At 33.0% G+C, this 19,541-nt stretch overlaps 1 protein-coding gene across 4 annotated transcripts in view; it reads right to left on the minus strand.

Moving 5' to 3' along the window:
- Window positions 1-13,108: 13,108 nt before the first annotated feature.
- Window positions 13,109-19,541, minus strand: part of FGF12 (fibroblast growth factor 12) — a 479,181-nt gene continuing 472,748 nt past the window's right edge. For all 4 annotated transcript variants that reach the window (XM_039850756.1, XM_039850755.1, XM_039850757.1 and 1 more), the window contains one exon: window positions 13,109-14,857. In XM_039850756.1, the coding sequence (XP_039706690.1) occupies window positions 14,739-14,857 (119 nt within the window). In that variant the 3' untranslated portion in view covers window positions 13,109-14,738. The remainder of the gene's footprint in view (window positions 14,858-19,541) is intronic.

A 19,541-nucleotide genomic window follows, 5' to 3' on the forward strand; every position in this document is an offset into this window, starting at 1 on the left:
CTTGGAGATTCAAGGAACTCTTCTCTGAGATAGATAAATCTAATTTGAGACCTGAAAGGATTTGGTTCACAAAAAAAAGTAGGGAGGAGAGAAAATTATTGGGTCGAAGATGGCAAGGATAAAACATCTTTAACAGGAAACAGTGAGTGCAACCAACATTGGGATATACTCCCTATAAGCTGGGATCCAGTAATGGAAAGAGGCACCACAGAGCAAAGAGGGAGACAGTGGCATTAGCAGGAGGCTCAGAGAAGCAGGAGGTGGTGCCGGACAATGTAGAGATATGCAGAACATAGCATTTTGGATTAGAGAAAAAATTTCTATGGATAGTATGAAAATAAATATTCAAATATTAGATAAGAGGCAGAGTGAGAGTTTCAATGCTTTTTTCCAGCCCTTTCATTCCTTTTTTTTTCCTTTTTTTCCCCCTAAATTTATGCTCATACTAAGGTAACCACTAGGCACATGTGGCTATTGAGTCGTAATATGGATAGTCTGAATTGAGCCGTGCTTCAGGTTTTGAATGCTTAGTACAAAAAAAAGTAAAATATCTTCTTAATAATTCTTCTAAGGATTATATGTTGAGATTATAATGTTTTAGATATATTGGGTTATATGCATTAAACTATAAAAACTAATTTCACGTCTTTCTTTTCACCTTTTTACTGTAGCTACTTGAAAATTTGAAATTACATATGTGGCTATCTTTATTTATCTATTGGACAATGCTGTTCTAAATCATTTGCTCCTGGGTAAAAACAGAATGTTGAAGATTCATCTGGAGTGAAGGTTTTGCTGACTGAAAGGAGGAATTTTATTTCTATAAAATCTGAACACTACAGAAGGTTACATTTAGCCCTGAGATGATTTCAAGCAGAATTACAGGCAGAAACCATCTAACTAGATTTTGTGCTGTACAGACTTTAGGAGAGCAGTTTAGAAAATTATGTGGGAGTTAAAATATATGCACATATCCCGTTATATATCAACAAGATATGTACTCAGAGAAGACTCCCACACACCACTTAGAATACTGGCTTAAATTTTTCCACCAGTAAAGTAACTTTGAATAAAGAAGAAGAAGAAAAAAAAAAACTAGCAGTAGTACAGTGAATGCCACATACTGTAGATAAATGGCAAGGCTTGTTTTGCAGAAAATGAATTTTCATGAGTGATTTTTAAAAAATGTCTTGCCAGGATTTTTTTTTCTTTGATATAGCCATCTTTAAAAAAAAAAAAATTACTTCTTGTTGAAATTTCATGATTGATATTTTACATATTTGAAACAATTCGAAGAATGTTTTTTAAATTCTGTTTTGTGCCACCTAGCTGAACAAATTTCATTCCTGACCTTCAAGGATCTCAGAGTCTGATAGAGGAGACAGGTGTGCAAAGAAAGAAAATAGTGTGAAAAGTTGAAGAATCAAATTTTATTTAAAGGTGCTAATATAACATGATTCTGAGAGGAAGCACATTATTTACCTATACCATCTATGTTTTTTCTTAAAAATCAGATGACCACTTATAATTCAGAAAACCTTTAGTCACTTAAAAAAAATTTCACATGAGCTAAATATGGAACTGACCCTTACTTGAATAAATTAATATTTTCTTTGGAAGATCTGACAAGAATGATGCAGTGCATATGTGTTTTTACTGGCATTTTATATTTTATAATTATTATGTAAGTATTAGAGAAGTAATATTTTTTCCAATCTTTTTTCTGTCAAAGAATTTTGCAGACTTCCCCAGGAATGCGGCCCTGACATGTTTATGTATATAGAGTGTTACTGATTTGCAGAAGAAATGTACCATGAATGGCAGTCATTGAAATCGTGCCTCTCAGTGCCCCACTTACTCTAAGTCATGCTGTAGATTTTTCTAGGCAAGAGAAAGCTGAGTGATTCGACTGCATTTTCTACAGGTGACCAGATTTTATATGTTTTGAAGCACTAAGCTGTAACTGTGGCTTGTAGGATGAGCCTACGACAATCTTTAAAAGTGTCCTATTATGAGGCCTTTTTTTCCCAAAATTTCAAAATTTGAATCTGCAGACTAAACAGAAAGGCTAAAATTAGCTGTTTATATCTTCTTACTTTTAAAAATATAATTTCAAAACTCGTATTTTGAAAGTCATTCAATATCACATTTTATATTCAGGTAGCAACTGGGTTGGATGAGATAGTTTACTTTTCTTCAAATTATACAAGATTGATAGAGTATTAGAATATTTGATTTTGATTTCTCCTGGGTTTTATATTTTTTATATGGTACCTGGCCTTTGAGGGAAAAGGAAAAACTTATTCAGTAAAACTGACTAGGTAGGATAATTAAAATATAAGTAAATATCATTAAATTTTTGGAATTTTAGAGTATCAGAGTCCAGTCTGGATAAGATGGAGTAAATACTAGTCATTCTGAGTTTTGCACTGAATAAAATCTTAGAGCAAGTACTAAACACTCTGAGTTTTGCACTGAATAAAATCTGAACAGGATATATAGAGTAGCAATTTTTGAAGACTATGAAAAGTAGCATGCGAATTGAGAAAGAGGTCCAGAATTCAATTACTGGTGTGTAAGTGGTGACTTTACCATCCCCCCCTTCCCAATATTCCCCAGTCAACACTCAAGTGGACACCAAATGAATAGATAGAACGAGCTCAGGAGCCCTCTAGAACTTACTCAAAGAGCAGGAAAGAGAACTTGTACTGTATAGAGAATGTGAAAATCCTCGGTTATATTCCTCCTGCTTTTTTCTGTTCTTTCATGACCCAGTTTCCTAGGGAATCCTGTGGCGTAGGGGAGCCCACAGGGGCCAAAGCTCTGTTCAGAGGAACCTTCTTCTACCTTCGGCTGAGAAGTTATAGTTCCAAGAGGATGAGACCAAACACCATTGTTTTTTCTTGTTTTTCCTTTCATTATTTGGCTCTGGTTGCGGGCACACTTCAGAAGTGCACTGCAGAACAGGATAACTAAAATTCCAGTTCTTTAGTTGAAAGTTGAAATAGAGAAGCCCCGAGGAGCCAGAAAGTATGGCGGGGTCACGGAGAAGAAGGAACTTAAGAAATAAATCTCAAATAGCTGTGTGTAAGTTTTGGACTCATTTCCAAGCTATGCACCTGTGGATCTGATATTATTTAGCATACAAAAGACTGAGAACTGAACAGATATAGCACTGCCCATGTCTGAGTCTGGCCACTAGGTGGCATATGCATTGGAGAGATCCAAATATCTCTGTGAATGCTTTGAAAAGCACGCTGGCATTAGAACCACAGATACCAAGAGGCTGGTTGGAGCTCAAGGTTTGAACTCACCAAGTTGAATGCTTGCAAAAAAAAAAAAAAAAAAAAAATCAACATTTTCCTAGGATTTAAAAAAAACCCAGGGTCTCATAATATAATACAATATTCAAAATGTCCAACATAAAATTTAAAAAAAAAGTAGTTGGCATATGAGCTATCAGGAAAATTTCAATTTGCATGGAAACATAATCTATAGACACTAATGGCGAGATAAAAATGTTGGAATTAACTGACTCTTGAAACCAAAGAAAAATAGAAAGGGTACAAAACAGATAGAAGATATAAAGAAAAACCAAATGGAAATTTTAGAGCTTTAAGCACAATAACTAAAAACAAAAAACAAAAACCTCTTTTGCCAGTTCAGTAGCAGAATAGAGATAACAGAGGAAAGAATTAATAATCTTGAAGATAAATCAATAAAAATGATTCAATCTGCACAACGGAGAGAACAAAAGAGATTGAAAAAGTGAAACGAGCCTTAGAGGCTTGTGGGAAAATAATAAAAAATCTAGCACTTATGTTATTGGAGTCTTAGAAGGAGAAGAGAAAAGCTCAATGCAAAAAAAAAAAAAATATTTAAAGAAATGATGTCTGAAAACATCCCAAATTTGGCAAAAGAGCTAGACCTGGGGACTCAAGAAGCTCAGTGAATGCCAAACAGAATAAACAAGTTCACATCCAGACATATTGTAATCAAACTGCTGAAAATTAAAGGAGGGAAAATATACTGAAAATGTCCAGAGAAAAATGACGCAGTAGCAATGGGAGAACAACCACAGAGGCCAGAAAGAAGTGGCACAACAGATTTAAAGTGCTGAAAGAAAAAAACCGTCAACCAGAATTCTATGTCCAATGAACATATACATCAAGAATAAAGGTGGGGAAAAAAACACTTTTAAATGAAGGAAAACTAAGGATATTCATTAACAGCAGACTTGTTCTAAAGAAATTGCTACAGGAAGTTCTTTAGACAAGCGAAATAGTATCAAAAGAACACTTGGAACATTAGGAAAGAAGAAAGAGCAACAAAAATGGCAAACATCTCTGAGTAAATGTAATTGATTATTCCGTTCTCAAGTTCTTTAAAATATGTTTGGAAATCGAAAGCAGAAATTTTAACTTCTGATAGAGATGTCAACATATGCAGCTAAACATAAAAGGAGAGGCTAAATGGACTTATAGTGGTAAGTTTTCTATACTCCATCCAAAGTGGTAAAATATTAGACTCTTAACAGACTATAAAAAGGTAAACATGTATATTAAAATCCCTAGAGAAACCACTGAATGATCCAAAAGAAGTCAGGAAAGGAATGCAAAATAGGAGGTTAACAGAGGGAACAAACAAAAAGCAAATAACAAAATAGTGAACCCAAATCCAAGCATATCAATAATCACATTAAGTCCAAATGATCAAACTATAACTATGATAAAGCACAGATTCTCAGGATGGATAAGAAAAATTACGCAATCAAATTAATCCCTGCTTTGCAAACTATCTCCACTTTACAATAAAGAAACAGAGATTTAGAATGAAATTAACTTGCTCAAGCACCTACAGTAATTAGTTTTTTCTGAGAGTTTTTCTAACTTTCTGGGTATCTTACCTACTACTTTACCAAATACACCGTTCTACCTCCCTAGGCTGTTGCTGAGATTAAAAGAAATAAATTAATAATAGTAATAATAATAATAATAATAATAATAATAATAATAATAGAATGGGATAACGAGGGTGCATCCTGCCAGGACTGAATTTGGCATTCACTGGTATTGGAGTCCTGAGCCTGTGCCATGGGAATATGTTACTAGGACACCCATTGAAGAACCAGTAACCATACAAGGAGAGATCCAAAGAGGCTGAAATGGCATCAAGTCCTGTAGTGATCATACTAGGTCTGACCTAATTTCCAGTCTCCTCCTGTTGAAAATTAAATTACTAAGTTACCTCAGGCTTTTCCTAAGAGTTGGCTGGCATTCTGACAGAGGCAAAGAAAGTGAGCTGGTTCTCATGTATATGCATTCTTTTGAAGCACACTCCTTGCATTCGGCAGGTTCTAAGCACTGAAACTCGGGGCAACATGATATACATTTCTAACTCTCCCTTTCTCATCATTAGGGAAAGTCAAGGGGCTTATGAGCCTTGACAAGCTGTGTTTCTGATGGAGAGTGAGTTAGAAATCAGATCAATGTCACCCTTGTCTATAATTCTATACTTAGTTTGCAGGTGTGCTGAGAAGTGTCAGCACAGGCTATGTGATAATAGTGTGGTTGGAATTTTACTTCAGTGAGACCATTAAAGAGGGATATTATGATGGCCGTTCTCCTATTCAACTAGATATGCTGAGACAACTAAATCTGCGCTAGTTTGTTCTAGGGTTTCCTGCTCAAAGAAAACAATTACTCAAAAAATTAGCAAAAAATATAAACTAGTTAGGAGCTAAGTTAGTCAAACCAGTGGTGCGACAATCTGGAGATGCATAGACAGAGCAAAAAATTGAAGCAAGGGATGAAAAAGGCATTGACAGAAACAAACCAAACCATAGATCCTAGATGTGTAATTCATACATTAAAGACCTCCTTTTGGTGTGTTCTCCTTGTGTATTTCTTTGTGTGCTTCTCTGGGTCAAGGATATATTTTTAACGACAACAAATTGTAGTGAAGAGGCAGGGCGAATACAGTCACGCACCAGAGAGTGATGTTTAGGTCAACGACAGACCACATATACAAAAGACAGTTGTCCCATAATGTTATAATGAGCTGAAAAATTCCTGTGGCCCAGTGACATCGTAGCCTTCTTAAAGGTCTTAGTGCAATGAATTACTGTCTGTGCAGGTCTCAGTCTTTGAATAGTAATGCTATCTGCTAAAAATGCCTGGGGGCACTCAGTGAGCTTTCCATAGACACCTCTTCTTTCTTAAGCAAAGTTATGATTGGACCTACTCTCACAGTTTTTATTATGATTGCAAGATGCCCTTCAACAATAACCATTTAGAAAACTTTGAAGAAAGAAAATAATTTATTACTTAAAGGCCCTGAAGCATACAAGACATGCTGGGGGTCACGGTCACACAGTGAGAAGAGAGAGAACCCAGCTAGCCAGCACCATCCTGTACTGGACTGGAGTTCTGCTTTCACTGGATTCCAGTCTGGGAGCCTAGGTTTTTGGGGACTCACTCTTTAGTGGTGAATTTAAAATATAAGAGTAGGAATTTAAAGCCCAGGAAAAGAAAAAAATAGGTAACCCAAATGATCAGTTATTGAAATCAAGATTTCCAAAACAAAGGGGGGTAGTTGGCCTGGCTCTTTATCTAGTCATGTGTTTGGCAATGCGTTTACTTCAGACAGCCCTCATTGAAGTGGATGTGTCTGACAATCAAACTTAAGTCAGGTACTTGCATTACAAGAAGAAATGCCAATTGTCAAGGTTTAGGCTACAATTACTCATAGTTTTGTGGTGATGCTGGTGTAAACAAGCCTACTGTGCTGTCAGTCCTACAAAAATATACCACATACAATTACTGTAGTAGGCTATAACATCTAGGTTTGTGTATGTGCACTCTATGATCACACTAGGACAAAATTGCCTAACGACACATTTCCCCATCCTTTGGTGGCCCAGGACTGTACAAGTATGTATATAAGAAACATTACACAGTCATTAATATTGTCTTCTAGATAAGCTTGTCAAAAAGCGTTAGACAAATAACATGACAAACTGATAATATTTTAAATTCTAGAGAAAAATAATTAGCTTTCTGGACTATCTCCATTGTGCTCAGAGACTGCATATTACTTTCAAATAAAATGTATTATCTCTTCTGCAAAACACAAAGCTGGAAGTCAGTGGAAAACAAAAAAAATTTAAAAAGTAGGTAACCCAGGGATTTGATGCTCACCCAGTTGTCACCCCTAGACAAAGACAAGCAAAGTGCATTCTCAGGTCCTCAAAGCCTCAGAAATGTTATCAGTTTAGGAAATTTTGAGTATACGCCAGTACACTGCAAGTCGACTCAGAGAAAAAAAAAATGAATAGGAATTTAAAGAGATCCAGAAATGATTATTGAAACAAGTAATTTTAAATTACAGAATAAAATAATGAGTCAGTGAGAAACCAGGTATGATTCTGATAAGTAAAATTCTTGAGTGTGATGGATTCTTAGGTTAAGTCAATAGTAACTATGAGAGGGGATAGTATTTAATTTGAATGGAGCAAAAATATATATCTCCTATTAGAGTACATATTTCCTAAAGACCAAGATCAGAATGATCACCTCTGAAAGCTCGCCCCAGGTAACTGAGGTGAAAAAATGAAATGCATTGCTATTAGGCCTTGAAAACAGATTGATCTAATCGCACAAAATTAAGTATGATAACATGAATCAAAGAGAGGATTCATGATTGATCATTAAAAGAGAATTTTGTAGTCTACCTAGAAAATTCTGACTGTGTCTATCGGAGTTTATGTTTCTCAAAGACTTAATCGGATTATAATTTTTCTTATCATTCTATTAACAAAACTCTACATTACTTTGAGTCATAAAGATAAAAACATAAAAAACATTTAGGTGTTTTAATAGAAATGAACTTGAATGCTAAAAAAAATTTTTGATGAGATTAGATTGTCAAAAAAGTGAATGCGATTTTATAGAATACTATTATAAGATTAAGAATGAAGAAGTGTTTCCGAATCAGCTAGATTATATCAGGAATAGTATGTTGTATTATGTACTCCAAGTTATTAGAGTTTGTTTTGAATAAAATAAAGAGAATGGTAAAGAAACAAAATATTTAAAATATCTGAAAATATTTCACATGAGTAGAGAATACTTGAAGAGTAAGAAAGAAATGACAGTGATATTCAAATATATCTAAGACTTTCTTGTAGGTAGAGGATTAAAATGACATTGAATAGCCCTGGGGAGTAAAATTTGAAACATGGTTAGAAGCTACAGAACAAGTTACTTTATATAAGTAAAAACATTATAGAACCAATACTGCCCACAAATGGAATAGGCTACTTTGATAGATTAATATATTTAACATCCAAATTGTTCAAACACATGCTATAATCTATAGAGATGATTTGAGAATGGCATGTATTGCCATCCCAGGGATTTTGATATCCCAAATAGCTCTGTGTTTTAGAACTGGAATGACTGCCTGAGTGACATTTTAAGAAAACTTTTGTAATTGCCTAACCAGAGCAGTGTTTTTATGGGTATGATAAAGCAGATATGATGTAAACCTCTAATTTAGAAAAGCCAAGATGCATTTTCTAGTCCTTTCTGTGACAGTCATCTAAAAACATTGAACATACCAGATGTATTGAGTTATTGTCAAATGCACCACTTTTATTTAAAACTGCAGTTGCTTATATCTTCCTCAGTGATCCACATGGTGCCTTTTGCATAACAGATACTTAATATTTGGGAAATTGAATCTTCAATGACTTTGTTAGTCCTTCCTCATTTCTGGCAATGGCTTTAATTCACTAATATTTGCATTTCTCTGCCAGTTTTTAAGAACAGCCAATGAGCTTTGATAAGAACTTTGTTCATTAACAGATAATGGAGATTTGCCCTTTTTTGTTACTCAGCATTCATTTCCATTTCCTCTTGATAAATGAACTCTGAATTTCATTCAGTTACCCCTCATCTATATAGACCTGTATCTTTAGGGAAGTATATCCCATCTACAAATCTAGGAAAATGACCCTGGTTGATTTAAACTCCAACACATCTAAAATTCCTGGCCACAGTGCTTCACTCAGTTATGAACACATGGCCCAATTTGTGCCATTGAGATCGGAGATGTTTTCTGGGGGATGGTAAGAGAGAATGGATGACATAAATATGTGATGTTTGCAACTTGTAAAAAAAATTCCTGGCTCCCCTAGAGAGGTTATTATACATAGAGGTAGCAGAGTTAAAAGAACTACAGACAAATTAAGCCTCAATGGTAATTGTGTGAACCTCTAGATGAAATGCCAATTTAGCTTGAGATTGTGTTAATGAGCAACCGAAAGCATCCTAACAGATATGGAGGCTCAAACAAATCCACAGAGTGCATTAACAAAACTTTGAATAACTTTTCAATTTTATTAATCTCAACTGTTTTTTCCCACCTCCTCCCGACCATTCTTTCCATTTCATTCACAAGTATTTCCCAAGTAAGTCATATGTTTTATGTTTTCGTAATTTTTCTTCAAACGATTTCCTCTACTTGAGCGCCCTGTATCCTCTTATATTATTCAGTATATATCTAATCTTTTTTTCTATCCTTGTCTTCTCCATAGGTTTCACTGTTGCATCATCAGTTGTATATAAAATCTTAGTAGCATACCTACTGTAAGTAACACTTACTTTTGGGTATCACATTGTTAATTTATATTTCTGCCTCTCTTGGATTTTTTGAGATTATAATTTAGATTATGATCCCTAAACTCAACTAAGTCTAGCTAGTAAATTATGAATAGATGAATGTGCTCTAGTTCTTAATCCTCAAAAAGTGAAATATTAGGTTTACCACAAGTAGCTTCATATTTAGAAAGTAATTTTTAATTTTAACTGCAGTGTTCAGTAAAAATTTGACTTATTCCCCATCCATAAGTCCATTTGATTTCTTTTATAAGACACAGCACTATTTCAGTGAAACATTATAGAATAAACACATTTTTTTTAAAAAGGAGACTTCTCAAAGTTTAATGTTAAAAAAAAAGTGCAAGTATTTTGTGTACATGCATGAGCATCTCAAGATTTTAATCGCTTTTTACTTCAGGAAGGTTGTGACGTATAAACATGTACAAATCTGGTCTCAAAAAACAATGTTTGAATAATCTGTGCTTTAATGCAAAAACAAAACATTAATTTGTTCAGTTTCTCATACAGCATGTTTATTAAACATTTCAGTGTCAATAATTTCTTAAGATTGTAACATTTAACCTTGTAATGGAGCTAGTACCAATTCTATTCATGGGAGTATATTTTGGACTTTAGAACTACTTTAGCGAAATGAATGCCACTGTTTTTTTAGGTTGTGCTTGGCGCAAAGACAAAGAAGCATCAACTCATTCTTTCCAACTAATAAAACATCTAATATGTAGTTTTTATGACATTATTTTAATGTTAATAATGTTAAATATATTTTTGCTTCTGTTTGTTACTAAAACTCAATATATCATCTTGGAATAGTACTGATTTTCACTTAATTTATATTGTAAATATTGAATTTTTAACGGGCTCCAGGAAAAATCCTGAATAATAAAGATCAGCATTTAGCATCTTTTTCCTGCCTTCAACCATAAATTTTCAATTTGATATGACTTATCACAGAATTTTTATCAGGAAGTATAGCTTTTTAAGCTTTTAAAAATAAAATATAGTTGCCTCTGCATCAAATAGAGGGGATTCAGAATCACTGAAGTTCTAAAGGAGCATGTGCTTTGATTATTGTTCCCACTTGTTTCTTTTTTATTATAAAGTGGCAATTTATACTATCATTAGAAATATACATTTATATATAAAGTTTTGCATTCAAATCTTTTTTTGATTACCTATGACTAAATAACACAAATCAAATAAAAACTCTGTATAATATATCCTTATTTCAGAAGCATATGTATATATACACATATATATCTGTAGAACAATCCACTGTTTTAAATGTGATTCTGATTTAAAAAATGCTATTTACAATTTTATGACAGAGAAACAATCTCAGCCTTTTATGATATTAAAATGAGCAGGGCATTTTTATGTTTGAATGTGTTTCATCTTGTGCAGATGAAATTAAGCAACGTCATGGAAACCGTTCTCAGACAAGGCCTTGTAGATTAAGCCATGAGAGTGGAATAGATTTGCTATTTCTGGGTCTGTGTTTAAAAAAAATTTACTGTTACAGTCACGCTTCTTCACCAAGAAATCGGTGGTCTCAAATTAGGACCATCAAGCTTTTCAATACACTATACACTATAGCCATTCCTGATCCTTTACTTTTGTCTCAATACTCTCATCTCTTGCTAGTGGTACCACGGGACCACCAATCTATATATAATACCTATCATTATCAGCATTATCATTTTCTTAAATGGAAGAATTCTTCTAAAAAACTATCTGGATTACAATGAGGTCTATAAAGCCACAATGTGCATCAAATTGATGTCTCTTTATTGAGTCAACTCGTAGTGACTAAAAATGTACTATGAAATTCATACGTAAAATTCAAAATCCAAACTATTACTATGATTAATAATAGGTTGGCTTGGTGTCTTCCAGTTTCCTGAAGCATAGATTCTCTGAATTAGCAAATGGAATTTCGGCACTCTTTTGTTTCGATACTTTTAAAGTCTCAGCTTAAAAATCAAATTAGGTATATTGACCAGAAAACTATTTTGTGAGATTCTCAAAAGTTTTGCTCTCATTCTTAAGTCTAGTAATTTTGAAAGATTTTACCATAAGAACTCTTAGACTAAACACATCTTAACTTACATGTACATAGACAACTATGAAGCTTTGCTAAAAGTCATATTTCTCCTGAGAATATTCAAATGAATTAATAATAATAATAATAATAATAATAATTAATAATAATAAAAGTTTACTTCACTTACAGGAGAATAAGTGATGGATAATATATTGAGATCCAGAAATTGGAATAATGAAAATCAAAGTAAAAAATTCTTTTACTTGGAATAAATCTGAAAAAAAAAAAAAAGCTTTTTAAAATGGCTTATATTTTTGAAGGAAATCAGATAATTATATGTTTACATTTGGTAATTTTTTAAAAACCTAGACAGTGAATACTGGCATTTTCTATTAAAGGTTTTACAAGCTTACAAAGTAAGCAGCACTTAAGAAAATGTTCACCTTGTGCACCAAACCATATTTTTGTCAGGTTAATGTGTAAAAGTAATATGAGGTTTCCAACACAGTCTCTGAAATTAATTGTAAATCAGATAAACCTAATTTCCAAAACATTTTACTGTGGTAAACATTTGCTTAAATGAGATAGACAAAAAAATATACAAATTGGGTAATTAGAGCTCTGCTTCTCAACTGCTATCAGGAAGGAGACAAATGTGAGTCTAGATGATAAATGACGAACAGCCACAGAAAACAGAGAGAATTTTGTTGGGAGATTCATATCTCTATCAGTTTTCATAATATTTAACTGGACTAAATATATTCTGTCATGAAATCATCAGTGTAATTTATAACATTTTGTGAAACTGTTTATTCTGTTACTGGTGAGTTTATGGTGAGCATGTACATGCGTGTGTATGTATCACCACAAAAGCTCAAGTCATTTCATGCTAAATGAGCCTGTGACCCATTTTATAGAAGCCTATTTTTACTGCTTCAAAGAAAATAAGGCTTTGTGCTTGGGATTTGTTTGGTCCGGAAAGTGACAGGTGCGTTTATAATCAAGTTGAATCAAGGTGACAAGAACTACAACCAGATTTCTGGGTTTTATAAGGGTATTCTTTTCCTAGAAGAGCAATATTTCTTTTTTTAAAATTTAAATGTCTTTATTTTGTTACTTTCCAAATATTTTAGTTAAACAAATATTTCTTGCAAATGTGTGTTCAAAATCCTTACCTAAGAACATAACTTTTCTTTTTTGCAACTGATTAGGCAAATTCTTCCATTTCATTTTCTGTTAACGTCCTGATAACATAAATAGAATACTTGGTGAAGTACACAAACCACTATTGGAGAATAATGATTGTGTAGAGTGAGAGAAACTACAGTGACCTTGAAAGAATATAGTAACCAATGACGAGGTCATTGAAGTAAGGACCTAGAGCTTCTGCAAAGTGTATATATTTTAGGGAGTCATATTTGGAACAATACATGCTGGACAGTAGAGTTATAGGAGAAGTAACATGCTAAGTCATCTCATTGATAATATCCATAAATCTGCATACATTTTTTAACATTCTTTTTTTGTTGTTTTAATTTGGATGTCTCTATACCATTCCTGATTTGTAGGACTAAGTAGATATATTTTTTTCCAAGACAATTGTGTAATGTTCATTTCTTCCCTAATATTTTCCTAATATTTTAGTATTTCTAACTGTGCATTTGCCTAGTCTTACATTGTTTTTTGCTTTTTGGGTTTTTTTTTTGACTATTTTAAGCTGCTCATACAACCCTGTCTGTTGGAACTATAGCTGTTAATTCCATATTGTTTCTCTATGCCACTGGAAAATTCACTCTATTACAAGGACTCCTCTGTGTTCTAGGAGACACACTTATTGCCACATAGACTTACAAATGAGGATTGATAGCAACAAACGAGCCACCTGCTTTATAAGACAGTAGGTTAGGAATTTCACAGCTATGCCTCCTAATATCATGGCAGAGTTTGGAAAATGCTGTATACATAAAACCCTTGTAAATTATAAAGGTAAATGCAATTTGCTTTGACAAATTTCCCAGGATGTACTTACTTACGTAAAACCCTCTTCCTTCTTTCCTGCTGCAAGAGATGGTACAAAACTCTCTAAGACAGCTAGATATACACCTACCTATACCCTCAAAGGTGTCCATAAATTAGAAGTCAGACCAAATAGCAAGAGCATGTACTTGTACATCACTGCCAGAGCATGCTATTAACAAATAATTCCCAAAAGTTACTTCAGCCTTAGAAAAAAGATTTTTTTTCTAAATTACTAAAAATAAGATTCTAGATTAATACCTTTGATAAAAATATGATATGCTTTTAGGAGAATCTGAAATTCTATGAAGGAATGAAATCAGCTAATGCCATTAGATTCAACACAAGACTATTTCTCAACTAAAAAAATCTTAATAAAAACTTTAAGAATCAATTTTTAAACTTTTCTTGATGGTAAGTGATTCCTGGCTACATACCTTAGCAGCATTAGAACAACCTATAATTCATACATGTTCAATATCATGGTTAAAAAAAATCCAGGAAACGGGATGTAATTATGTGTCGATTCCAAATGCCCAAAGAAAATGCAAAATCAAAACAAAGCACACATCACAGCATCATCCAGACTTCAAGATATTTAGGGCATTACATCAATTTGTAAGTTCTTTTCTCCAAAACCTTTTTAAGGTAATAACCTTATATCATCTTTATTAGTTATGTCTTTATTACAATTAGCCTTCTATTAATAACAGCACAGTTTACTTTAATGTGTGTGGAGTCTTCATTTATTTTTCCCATTGCTTATATGTGTGCTAATCTTTGTGCATCTGAGTTTTCTACCACATTGCAACAGGCAAGCTTTGGTTCAATTGTCTTGTCCTACACAAAGAAAGATTTTGAGTGCAGAATCATAGCCACTAGGTCCTGTGTTGCCATTTTATTTTTCTCTCCTTGGGTAGATTTATTGGAAGGAAATGGGGTGGGGGGGGTGGGATGGAGGGAAGGGATGAGAGAAAGACGAAGGGAAGGGTTCTCAGCTATGTTGAATCTTGATTCACGACTTTGCCTCCATTCATGGTTGGTGTTCCAGAGCTTTTCCTCGAACGCCCTTGTTTTTCTCCAATTTCATGTAGTGATGGCTCTCTGTACATACATACTGGAAAGCAAAATCACAATAATTACTTGTTATAATAGGAGCCATAAATTTGGTCTCAATAAATATCTCAAATCATATTTTATAATACTCCTTATTCTCATCACGATCTCTTCTCCTCACTGTAAAAACAAATTTTAACTTAATAATATATTTAGTAGACACACATAGTCTTCTTCCAACCTTTTAAGTCTTCTTGAACTGTAGACATATCAGTGTATGAGACATATGAGACACTTCTGTTCTTTTATAGATAAGGCTCGAGTTTTTACTGTCTACTAACCTAAATAACAGGATTTTCATCTAGAGTTAGAGGAGACATTAAGGATATAACATTTAAAGGACGGAAATCGATATTTTATATTTAGTCCTTAGTCTGCAAACTACTTTGGATAGGAAAAAAGTCCTTATATACAAAATCCTTATATACATGCTCCACTGTAATAAATATTACATTATTATGTTAAATTGAAATGTTATTGTCAATTTTCAGGGCATCTTACATAAAAAATGATAATGGGAGAGAAGTCAGAGAAAAGGAAAAAAAAATCCCACAATTTTTCCAATTACTCCAGATTTCCTTCACCTAAGGTAATACACACAGTGCATGGCTTCTTAGCTATTCATCAATAGGAAAAGTGACTATGCAACCGTGTGATTTCAGTTTACATCTATATAAACAGTTCATTTTCTCCTCTATTGTTCTGTCTGGCTCTGAAGCTCAGTCATCTGTAAATTATCATGGCTCTTGCTAGGTTATTGTATAAAAAGAACAATGTTTTTCAATTCATAGTTCTCATAAGATAGGATCTATCAGCATATTGAATACATTAATATAGATTCAGTATAATGTTGTGTGATAGGTAAATGTGACTGTAGACAAGTATGTGAAATATTTCACTTAAATATCTGAAATTATTTTCATCTGTGACTTAGGAACAAACAGTTAAGTACCTCCATCTATTGAACCACCACCACAATGCCTTGGTAATCTGAATATTTCCAATCAAATAGCTTCTTCCCTTGGGCTTTGCTCTGGTACTACAGACTTGAGTATGGCTATGACTGAACAGATGTCGTATGATGGTTAAGAGTACCAATTCAGGAGCCACACTGCTGGGTCCACATGATTACTCGGTCACTTTATAGCTTTGTCAACTTGGACACATTTTCATAATTGAAAAATAACATTTTTATGAGGATGAAGTGTCTGGCCTATAATAAGTATCCAAAGATTAAGGAAATGAAAGAGCTTATCTCTTCATGAGAATTCTGAATAACACATTTCAGAGAACATAGTGATAAAGTATTCTAGCTGAAGGTATTCTAAATTCAACACTAGATTAAGAGAGAAGATACAAGTAAGATTCTCCTTGGACTAGTTCAGTGATGAGGAAACAGTTTTCTTCCAACACACTCAGTAGTAGAGCTTTTTAAATGTTAATATGCTTATGAATCACCTAGGGACATTGTTAAAATGCAGATTCTGATTCAAAAGGCTTAAAGTTTTGCATTTTTAATAAGCTCTCAGGGGATGCTGATGCTGGTGAAAACTAAACCACTCTTTGGGTAATAAAAATTATATAAACAAAATATGTTTGTTAAGTATATCACTTAAAATTATTATACATATATATTTTTATTGGGGTGACATTCATTAATGAGATTATATAAGTTTCAAGTGTACAATTCTATAGTACATCATCTATACATTTCATTACGTGCTCACCACCCAAAGTCTAGTCTCCTTCTGTCACACATATTTGACCTCCCTGTAACCTCTTAACTTCCCCCCCTCCCCTTCCCCTTTGGTGACCACTACACTGTTTGTGTCTATATGTTTGCTTGTTTTCTTTGTTCATTATTTGTTGTTTTCTGTTTTATATCCAACATATGAATGAAATCATATAGTTCTTGTCCTTTTCCATCTGACTTATTTCGCTTAGCATGATACTCTCAAAATCCATCCATGTTGTCACAAATGGCAGAATTTCATCTTTTTTTTTTATGGCTGAATAGTATTCCATTGTATATATACACACACATATACATAATGGAATACTATATATGTATGTGTATATGTATGTGCCTCTTCTTTATTCAATCATCTATCAAAGGACACTTAGAGTGTTTCCATATAATATATGCTACAATGAACATAGGGATACATATATCTTTATAAATAAATGTTTTCAGTTTTTCACGTAGATAGGCAGAAGAGGGATTGCTGGGTTATGTGGTAGCTCTATTCTTAATTTTTTTGAGGAACCTCCACACTTTTCCATAATGGCTACACCAATTTATATTCCCACCAGCAATGTACAAGAGTTCCTTTGTCTCCACATCCTCTCTAACACTTGTTATTTTTTGTTTTGTTGAAAATAGCCATTCTAACAGATGTGAGGTGGTATCTCTTAGTGGTTTTGATTTGTATTTCCCTTATAGCTAGTGAAGCTGAGCTTTTCATATATCTGTTGGCCATTTGTATGTCCTCTAGGGAGAAGTGTCTGTTCAGGTCTTCTGCCCATTTTTAAATTGGAGTGTTTGTCTTTTTGTGGTAAAGTTGTATTAGTTCTTTACATATTTTGGATATTAGCCCCTTATCAGAGATTATGTTTACAAATACCTCCTTCCATTTGGTTGCTTATTTTTTTTGTTTTGTTGATGGTTTCATTTGCTCTGCAGAATCTTTTTAGTTTGATGTAGCCCCATTTATTTATTTTTGCTTTTCTTCTCTTGCCTTTAGGTCAAATTCATAAAATCCTCTCTGAAACAAAGGTCCATAAATTTAGTATCTATGTGTTCGTCTGTGTATTTTATTGTTTCAGGTTATATTAAGGTATTTGATTCATTTTGAGTTTATTTTTGTGTATGTTGTCAAAGAGCGGTCTAGTTTGTTATTTTGCATGTGACTTTCCAATTTTCTCTTGCATCATTTATTGAAGAGATTTTCTTTTTTTCATTGTATGTTTTTGGCTCTTTGTTGAAAATTATTTCACTGTGTATATGTAGGTTTATTTCTTATAGTTTTCAACATATATAGGTCCTTCACATCATTTGTTGAGTTTATTACTAGGCATTTAATTCTTTTTGTTGCAATTGCAAATTAAATTTTTCTTTTAATTTCTTTTTCTGAAATTTCATTGTTATTATATAGGAAGGCAATGGATTTTTGTACATAGGTTTTGTATCCTGAAACTTTACTGTATTTTTTTGTTTGTTTATTTCTAATAGGTTTTTTTTTTTTTTTTTTTTTGGTGGAGTCTTCAATGTTTTCTCTATAAAGAATAATGCCATCTGCAAAAGTGATAGTTTTACTTCTTCATTCCCAATTTGTATGCCTTTTATTTCTTTATCCTGCATGACTGCTCTGGCTAGGACTTTCAGTACTATGTTGAATAACAATGGTCAGAGTGAGCATGCTTGTCTTGTTCCTGATCTTAAAGGAAAAGCTTTCAGTTTTTCACCATTGAGTATTATATTAGCTGTCATATGTGGCTTTTATTATGTTGAGGTACTTTCTTTCTGTACCTATTTATTTGTTTTAATTATAAATTGATGTTATATCTTGTCAAATGCTTTTTCTGCATCTATTGTGGTCAATATTACCCTGACACTAAAACTTAGCAAGGGCAATACACACACACACAAAATTGCAGAAATATCTTCGATGAATAGATGCAAAAATTGTTAACAAAATACTAGCAAATTGAATACAATACATTAAAAAATAATACATCACGATCAAGTGGGGTTCATTTTATGGACACAAGGGTGGCTCAACATACATAAATCAATCAATGAGAAACATCAAATTAACAAAATAAAGGATAAAAATCATATGATCATATATATATATATATATATATAATTTTTTAAATGAGATTTTAAAATATTTGAATTATTGCACTGAGTCATTTCTACAATATCCATAAAAGACTAACTGCCTTTGGCCTAAGTAACAAAGTGCACAGAGAAAACTAGTTCAGAAAGAACCAATCCTGTATTTTTCAGATGGTGACACTAGGTAATTGAAATTTTTGCCTTTCATTTACAAAAGACAGAAAATACTTATGAAAGAAACTATTGGAATCCTGAAGTTCCTCAAGACTAATGTTTCTTACCTGTATTTCTGTTATGGATAGTGTTAAATTCTCCAAAATAAAAGCATATATTTATATGTGCAAAATACAGCCATTTATTTATAACTGGTTAGTGCACAGGGGAACTTGGAAGAAGTAAAGAAGTGATTCAGTTGAAAATCTATTCATATAATGATATAAAGCATTTTTTTCCTGCTCTGTTACCTAATCAGCTGTGAAAACACATCCCCAGGCTTGGCTACAGACTGCTAAATCAGAGACTCAAAGAGTGAAAAAAATAATTTAAAGAAAAAAAACACAATAGATTTTGACCTGCAAATTTCTTAAACTTCAAGTTGGAGGTAACTGAATAATGTTACTTTCTAATTTCCACTAAAGAATATATTTTTATAATTTTTGTAGCTGCATTTTTTTCTTAGTTTTCTTGTTATAGATTCAACCCTAGACATTCGTTGCAAGATTTTTCTCAGTTTTCTTATGTCATAGATTTTACTCAAGATGTTTGTTTTTAACTTTTATCTCTCTCTCTTTTTTTTTGCTATGTCTCCATTGTGACAACACAAAATGTTACCGTTATAGTTACC

This window comes from Pteropus medius, unplaced genomic scaffold (genome assembly GCF_902729225.1).
Source record: "Pteropus medius unplaced genomic scaffold, Ma_sr-lr_union100, whole genome shotgun sequence".
NCBI lineage: Eukaryota > Metazoa > Chordata > Mammalia > Chiroptera > Pteropodidae > Pteropus > Pteropus medius.